The sequence below is a fragment of the Sinocyclocheilus grahami genome, unplaced genomic scaffold (assembly GCF_001515645.1).
Source record: "Sinocyclocheilus grahami isolate Dianchi unplaced genomic scaffold, SAMN03320097.WGS_v1.1 scaffold30.1, whole genome shotgun sequence".
NCBI classification, from domain to species: Eukaryota; Metazoa; Chordata; class Actinopteri; order Cypriniformes; family Cyprinidae; genus Sinocyclocheilus; species Sinocyclocheilus grahami.
In genome coordinates, this window is record NW_015505209.1 from 1135940 (window position 1) to 1144465 (window position 8526).

At 33.2% G+C, this 8526-nt stretch overlaps 2 protein-coding genes and 1 long non-coding RNA gene across 4 annotated transcripts in view; 1 reads left to right on the forward strand and 2 right to left on the reverse strand.

The window, feature by feature from the left end:
• The window catches only part of LOC107573039 (coiled-coil domain-containing protein 73-like), a 2388-nt gene extending 1886 nt beyond the window's left edge, over nucleotides 1-502 (reverse strand). The window contains exon 1 of the mRNA XM_016259482.1: nucleotides 439-502. Within this exon, the coding sequence (XP_016114968.1) occupies nucleotides 439-483 (45 nt within the window). The 5' untranslated portion in view covers nucleotides 484-502. The remainder of the gene's footprint in view (nucleotides 1-438) is intronic.
• A 269-nt stretch (nucleotides 503-771) lies between these two features.
• LOC107573251 (uncharacterized) lies at nucleotides 772-3568 on the reverse strand. The gene is made up of 3 exons (XR_001607476.1): nucleotides 3521-3568; nucleotides 3289-3426; nucleotides 772-796 (listed from the first exon to the last, which is right to left on the reverse strand). It is a non-coding gene; the product is annotated as an uncharacterized lncRNA (long non-coding RNA).
• A 2917-nt stretch (nucleotides 3569-6485) lies between these two features.
• The window catches only part of tcp11l1 (t-complex 11, testis-specific-like 1), a 9865-nt gene continuing 7824 nt past the window's right edge, over nucleotides 6486-8526 (forward strand). The window contains exons 1-4 of one of the 2 annotated variants that reach the window (XM_016258725.1): nucleotides 6486-6624; nucleotides 6969-7119; nucleotides 7206-7338; nucleotides 7573-7693. In XM_016258725.1, coding sequence (XP_016114211.1) covers nucleotides 6972-7119; nucleotides 7206-7338; nucleotides 7573-7693 — 402 coding nt within the window. In that variant the 5' untranslated portion in view covers nucleotides 6486-6624; nucleotides 6969-6971. The remainder of the gene's footprint in view (nucleotides 6625-6968; nucleotides 7120-7205; nucleotides 7339-7572; nucleotides 7694-8526) is intronic. The other variant, XM_016258733.1, reaches the window with a different exon arrangement.

An 8526-nucleotide genomic window follows, 5' to 3' on the forward strand; every position in this document is an offset into this window, starting at 1 on the left:
ACTTGTTGGGTCTTTCCCAAAAAGACTCATGGCTGTATTCGATCAAAAGGGTGCTTCTACTAAATACTGAGCAAAGGGTCTGAATACTTAGGACCATGTGATATTTCAGTTTTTCTTTTTTAATAAATCTGCAAAAATGTCAACAATTCTGTGTTTTTCTGTCAATATGGGGTGCTGTGTGTACATTAATGAGGGAAAAAAATTAACTTAAATGATTTTAGCAAATGGCTGCAATATAACAAAGAGTGAAAAATGTAAGGGGGTCTGAATACTTTCCGTACCCACTGTATATATATATATATATATACATACATACATACATATACAAGTAATTTCTATATATACAAGTTTTCATATATTTTTTGGAAATATACTCTTATTATTATTTTTTTTTTATTGAAAAAGTCTTACACACAAAGGTTGAGTGAGATGTCATACCTGCTTTTTTACAGCGGCAAGTGACTCGGAATTTTCATTCGACATTCTAGAAATCTGAATTTGTAAAGACTCCTGAAAAATAATAAGCTGTTAATATTGACATAAACTTTAGCCGTATAAATGGTTTAATATCTATAAATGCTCAGTCATTTCCTCAAAATCAATCCCTATTGCAAAAGTGTAAAAAATACCCTCTAACAAGGTCAATTTTTTTTAAAATAATGGAATCTTAGGAAGTTCTTTTTATCATCTAAAAACAGAAGTATTTTTATCATTCCTAACAAACCTTTTGCCATTCAAACTCCTGTTTCTCCAGCACAAGTTTACAAATCTGCTCCTCATATCTTGTTTCAGCATCCTGTATCCAAAATGTATACAAAACACATCAATATTTAATATAATAATAAGAAAGGACCATATGGAATTAAATGATTTACATTTAATGCAGGTATCTGAACATCAGAGAGGAGATTTTCACATAAACCCATCATTGTCCTGCTTTCATCTAGGACTGCAGGTTTAACTCAGTGGTTTTCTACATAGTGGCTTTTATTTGCATGTAGGAGTTTATTTGCATTTTCCTAATAAAGTGTGCTACTTGCTGTTAACGTTTCATGGAAGGACATTAAATTGAATACATGGGGTTTGAAAGTTAAAAAAGCACTCAAATTAGTAGGTCATGTGAATCTTTCAGGACAGAAACTGATTGCATATGTGATCGGATGAAATCTAATAAAACAAAGGACACATAAAACATGTTGAAATAAAAAAAAAAACAGCATGCAAAATATCACTCTAGACTAGTGTCATGCATCAGGACAATGCACTTGCAGCAGCTGGATGTTCAAATTTCCTGTTTCTGGCAAAACGACTGACAACATCGCAAGCTAATACAGTCATTTTAATGGAACACACTTTGCACTCTCTTAACAGAACATAAGAAGTGACGGCATTCAGCTGAGCGTGTTTGTCTGGCAGGAAATCCTCCATCTTAACCCCGGCCCTATAAACTAGAGAACTACAAAGTGTTAGTTTAATGGCATGCCTGAGGATCACATCGATTTAATGTCTTTGTTCCTCACCAACATCATAATAACAATAAAACATGAGAGATACAATTGTTTATTTTTGCTCGTACAACCTTTAAACATGTCCAGCGTGGGGTTTTAAGTGCTTTGCTCGAGGGTACCAGTCGTGCAGGCAAATATGTGAATTTGTCAGGTCCTGCTGCATGACCCCATTCTAATGTAAGTGTAACTTCTGCTGGCTTATACCCAGATGGACAGAAAGTGCTGCTTGCTTTTTCGTCTTCTGAACGCTCATGACACTCCTCCCACAAAATGACATTCCTCAGTTCTTCATGAACGGGCCAAATAGAGCCATCATGCCATTAGGATTCTAATAGACTGACATTCCTAATATACTGAGATGCCATTTAGCAGCCTTTTAGGGTGCTGATATTTGTCTGAGATTGCTCAAGCCCAATAAATATGTGCACACATCTTAGGGTAAAACTAATACGAAGATTTCTCAGCCAAGAGAAACATTTGTAAGTAAACTGAGTGTCTGATCTGACACTTACGAAATGATTCAATGTTGACAGGCTGATTTAGGCATTTTTAGAAATTTCTGAGTTGAATAAACCAGCCACATCTCAAAAAAGGTTTCATTACATTCTGCCATTTGCTTTGTTGCACAATATTTTTGGAAATCCTGATCGCTACACTCTAAAAAAATGCTGGGTTAAATACAACCCAGTGCTGGGTAAAAAAAGGGACACACCCAGCAATTGGGTTGTTTTGGCCCAGCGGTTGGGTTACTAACCAGAAGGTTGGGTTAAACATTTAACCCAACCACTGGGTCAAAACAGCCCAATTGCTGGATTTGTCCCTATTTTACCCAGCACTGGGTTGTATTTAACCCAGCATTTTTTAGAGTGTAATTATCTATGTAAATAAAGAAAGAAAAAAAATGAATGATCAGTAAAAAGATAAAAATATTTAGAAAATGAAAACAAACAAACATGCAGGAGTAATTTCTACCTGATCTGATGATTAAAATACTTTATTTACTTTAACCTAATGTAGCTATGTTAATTTAGTCATTTTAAATCATATTTAAAATGGTATTTTATTGATTTCTGTCAGTTATCACACAATAAACGTGGAACACACAACACTATTATACATGTATTTATTTAACACGTATTCAATTTGCACCTAACATACCTGTACATACTAAGTTGTCTATTTTGTATATTATTCTTTTTATTATCGGTGTCTTGTCACTGTCATTCTGTCGCACTGTGAAGCTTCTGTCACTAAAACAAACCACCTGGCAATAAAGCTCATTCTGATTCTGATTTAAATATTCATATTTTTGCCAATTGTGAAGACAAAACTAAATCAATACAAAATATATTTATTAATATTTGAAAAATAAATTGAGAAATATTAACTAAATAAATATATAAATGAATAGTAAGAAGACAACCCAGTTATTTCTACCTGATCTGATGATTAAAATATTTTCCTTACTGTAACCTAATGTAGTTAGTATTTCAAATATTATTTAAAATATATCATTTCATTGCTTTCTGTCATAGTTATTGCACTATTTAATTAAATAAATAAATACAGGGCAAAGGAAAGGTGACACTGAGGTTTTGTCATTTTTATCTTTATCTCATTCGATCAGGTAATTAATTAAAATCGTCTTTAATTGTTAAGCCTGGCAGGGCACTAATGGTAACGCAAAAAAACAACAATGAAATACACATCATTGTCTCCTCAAACCTTACACCTCTTGCTTGGTTTTCTCACATGAAAGGATAAAAGTAAGAGCCCATACCCTGTGAATATGCAGCTCTTCAACCGCCTCCAGGAGACTTGTTTTAAATTCCAGTACTTGCAGTGAGATGGTACGCCCGTCATTCTCTACAACAATGTTTGGGTTCTTCGGGCAGCCCAGGGCACCTTTATCTTCCATCTACAGACAAAAACAGCATGAGTGTGTAAATCTTGTAGTTTCATTTGTATTTCATTTAAAACACATCGCTCTACTTTGGAATATTTCCACTTACCAAGGAGAAAAGCTCTGTTCTAGAGTCCACACTCGACTCCATGGCACTTGGGAAGAAAAGAAAAACATTAAATCAAACAATCTATACAGAACCTAGAGATCAAATTTGGTATTCAGTTTTGGTACATAAAACAGCACCAATAAGATTAAATACATCAATGTTTAATAAATCATTTAACTAATAGAATTGATTATAATAAAACCGAAAAAAAAACAACAACTACAGATCAAATCTGGTGGTTTTGCTTTAGAAAACTGCAGCAATATGATTTTAGCCCAATTGTAGGCTGTCTGTGGTTGCGAATCAACATCCACATTAACATAAAATTACACCAAAGTGTGTTTATGCTTCAACCAATTTCATTTCATTTAGATAGATAATATTATAGATTTTAGTAATATTTTTTATTTCTATTTTTGTATTTTTCCTTTTAATTTTAGTTAAAGTTCTAATAATTTTGCTGTGTGATTTGTCATTTTTATTCATGTTTTAAATCTGTTTTTATTCATTTTTATTTCAGTTTTAGCTTTAGTTATTACTATGGAAGCCCATTTCCGCCACAGGATAAAAAATAAAAAAAAGGTAATTGTGACTTTGTTTCTCACAAATATAGTTTCTTTTTTTTTGCAATTCACAGTTAACATCTCACAATTCTGTTTACCAACAGAATTGCAAGAAAAAAAAGTCCTAATTGTGAGACATAAACTGAGAATTGCCCGATCAAAATTACCGCAATTACCTTTGCTTTTATGTTTTTTATCTTGTGGCGAAAAAACAGCCTTCCATATATTTCAGTACATCAAGTTAAACTAAATGAAAATAATAATACAAATAAAAATGTTGCCTTGAAAAAATATGTTTTCATTTCAGTCAACAGTTACTTGTAAAATAAATAATACAAAAGTAATAATGTAATAATAATTTTTTTTTTTTAATGGATTTGCTTTCAATGCAAATGTTTTTGATCACAAGTGCACATATCGGCTCTAAACGCAGCTCATCCTGTCAGAATTTAGAGCTAGAACTATTGGTTTTATCGTACTGCATATGTCAAAAACAATGCTACTACATAAATTTTGCCTCCTAAGAATATATAAACCACAGCTATAGACAAAGTTCAAGCCGTTGCATCAGAAAAAGCATTTTAAATCCCATCTCGAACCTATCAAGGTGAAAATGGCAGCATGGTGAGAGTGTAGGCTAATAGGGGTCGGGGCCATAACACCGGATGGACAGATGGCGCTGTCATTCAGAAGGAATTATATAAGATATCTAATTTGACCTGTGCATGGTCCGCTGTATCCCCATCATCATGACTGACTTGGAAAGTGGGAGGTCTTCATTCTGCCTGGTGTTTTAATAGAAGAAAGGCTTTCGTCCATTTAGCCGCTGCTGATATATCAATCATGTGCAGGAAGTAAATGATCCCGTTAGAATTTGCTACTATCACAAATGACCTGGAGGGCCAATGTCTTTATTCGCTTCCTCCGCTGATTCACCTCAGCAGATATTAAACAACTTTATAAGCCATGAAAGGCTGAATTAAAAGGACACCATCCATAAAATGGGATAATTCCCTGTCTGTGGTATGATGTCCATATTACTGTCATAGCTGCTGATCTGTAAATGTGAATGGCAGTGGACGGGACTTCAGGTGAAAACCTGCTGGAAGTTCAGATTTAACCTTTGACCTCAGCTGATCAAACAGTAGTTTTGCTTACAGGGAGAAATTGGGATTTAATGTCTGAGAAGACTTTTAACCCCTAAATAAACATTACTACCAGAAACACTTTTCTGAGATATTAAGAAATAGTCTGTATCCTAAACGGAAGTAAATGAAAGCAGCTTATCGTAATTTTTAAAGTCATTTTATTATTAGTCATTTTTAAATTAAACTAGTATTTTTGCATAAGCTATTATAGTTACCATGGTAAATTATTGTTATAGGCTGAATAGGCTATAAACATTTTGAACACTCTGAACATACCCAGCCTAATAAGTTTGGAAAAAAAAAAAATAATACATTTTCGAAATCCAAAATATCATATTTATGTAACGGTTATTTAACAAATATTTTAGTAAGGAAAGAAAATCTAGCTAGCTAGCTAAACTATCACAACATTTATTTATTAGTTTTTTTTTTCTCATAAGTGACTAAACAGCTAAGACGAGTGTTGCAAATAGTTCAAAGAAAATTAACGATTGTTTAATAAGCATACATTTATTAAATTATTACTTTAAACAGGCCTTGTCGTCTTCTGCAGCCGCACTGACTGGATTTTGATGCGGTTGAAATCCAGTCAAGGTTACGCTATATCTTAAGAAATACATTCTGGGATTTCTGTGCACTTTTCTCTCAAATATCATCACCGAAGATGTTTAAAAGCAAATAACATAGTCATTTATTATTTTTCCGAGCTAGTATTTTAAATCATGGCACTGTAAACCGACTCGTCCTACCTGTGTCATCCATTCAGGCGCTAAGAAACTTTGCCTTTGCTGCCACCTAGTGTCCTGTGTGCACCAAACTGTTCCGTTGACTTGTGTACCATTTATACTTGTGTATATGTAACAACATATTTTTTACACATTTATGGCTTGGTGTAGCAAAAAAAAAAAGCAAAATATTTAGGAAACATTACAGGGTCGAAGGAAACTAGAATCAACTTTTATGTAACTAATTAGGTTGTTTAAGAAATTAGACACTCTAGTTTTCTTTAATTTTCTAAATATAACTATATATGTACATTTAATCACAACTGTGATTTTATTGCCTTTAATAATGAAATAATCTGGAATTTAATTATTAACCATTTTATACAACCCTCCCTGTCCGAAGCACATGCGCTAGGGGGTGGCTAAAGTGACGTTCTATTGGGAAATGTAGTTCTGTGCTTCAAAACACCGCTTTAGCGTCATTGAAAATCACATCTCAAAAAAACTACAAAGAAGCGTTGCCAAACGTACTTCCGTAAATACACGCATCAGGTTGTATGGATTCATCCAGAACAAAACGTTAAGGCTGCAATTTTGATTATATGTGGCGAATTACAGCTGCATTAAAATAAAGTTTAGACGGGCGGTCGGTGCTTTAACTAATAAAGGTAAGCTGTAAAATAGTCTAATGTAGTTTTTAATATTTTCTCTGAATGAATGACCGGATGCTAGAGTGCAGACAGATGCGACGGAGGCTCTCAGAGATTTTAGTAATGAGATCAGGCTGGTTTTATGTCACAGCACACTAAACCAGATCAATGTAGATAAGCTAGCGAGTTTATATATATATACACACACAATTGAATATGACTAATAGAGGGACGAGGCTACTAGAGAGCAATTGCCAGAAAATGTTCAGTGTTGGCATTTTAGTGTGGAATTGGATAGAGCAGCTGATGCTGTGGTCTGTGTACAGATTATTTAAATTTCTCAGCTTCTTTGTTTTCCGCAGAAGATGCCCAAGGAATCTGATGAGTCCTCCAAGGAGGAGCAGAGCAAGACTGACAAGGACGGGATAGAAAACACTATGGAAACATCAGAAGAGATGATCCGGAAGAGGATCAGAAGAAATACTCCCAGTCCTCACAGACTCACCCCCCAGTGTAAGGAGATAATTGATTATTTTACTTAAGAAATATGTGGCAATTTTAACTCTAACAGTGTTAACATTGCATTCAAACACTCACAGCCAGTCCACCCAGGTTTGTGTCAGTGGAAGAGCTAATGGAGACAGCCAAAGGAGTCACTAATATGGCACTGGCCCATGAGATAGTAATGAACAGTGCTTTTCAAGTCAAGCCTTATGAGCCAGAAGAGGGAAGGTAATAGACTCTATAAATGTTATCATGAGACTGTCATAATGTTCTCAGTGGGCTAAACATATATTTGAAATATTAATTTGTTAATTTATATCTCTCATTATATTGCAACACAGTGATTCTGAAGGGATACAAATTGTGGTCTAATATTCACTTTGTTTTTTTTGCTCTACGTTTTAAATGGTTTCATTTGAGAATGTTTAGTAATGGTTCAACATATCTTTCCTGTGTACTCAGTTTGGAGAAACAGGTCAAAGAAATAATGCACAAAGCATTCTGGGATTGCCTTGAGTCACAGCTGAATGAAGACCCACCATCGTACAGCCATGCTATCACACTGGTTGGTGAAATTAAAGAGGTAAAGAAAATAATCCAGATCTACTCAACCTCATTATCATATTATGATATTGTATATTAATTAAATTCGCAATTTGTCAAATATAATCAGACACATACTCATATATTTTTATAGAATTAAAATGACATTAAAACAAAATGTTAATATTAAATATTACATATATATATATATATATATATATATATATACACACACTACCAGTTAAACGTTTGTGAACAGTAAGTTGTTATTATTGTTTTTTTTAAGAAATCTCTTCTGCTCACCAAGCCTGCGTTTATCTGATCTAAAATACAGCAAAAACAGTAACATTTCGAAATATTTTTACTATTTAAAATAACTGCTTTTTATTTGAATATATTTTAAAATGTAATTTATTGCTGTGATCAAAGCTGAATTTTCAGCATCATTACTCCAGTCTTCAGAGTCACATGATCCTTCAGAAATCATTCTAATATGCTGATTTGCTGTTCAAGAAACATTTATTATTATCATTATTATTATTATCAACAGTTGAGCACATTTTTTTCAGGATTCTTTGATGAATAGAAAGATCCAAAGATCAGCATTTATCTGAAATAAAAAGCTTTTGTAACATTATACACTATACCATTCAAAAGCTTGGGGGGGGGGGGGATATTATTATTTTATAATTAAAAAATTATAGAAATTATTAATAATTAATTTCTATTTCAGATAAATGTTGTTCTTTTGAACTTTCTATTAATCAAAGAAACCTGAAAAAATTCTACTATGTTTTAAACATAATAATAATAATAATAATAAATGGTTTTGAGCAGCAAGTCAGAATATTAGAATGATTTCTGAAGGATCAT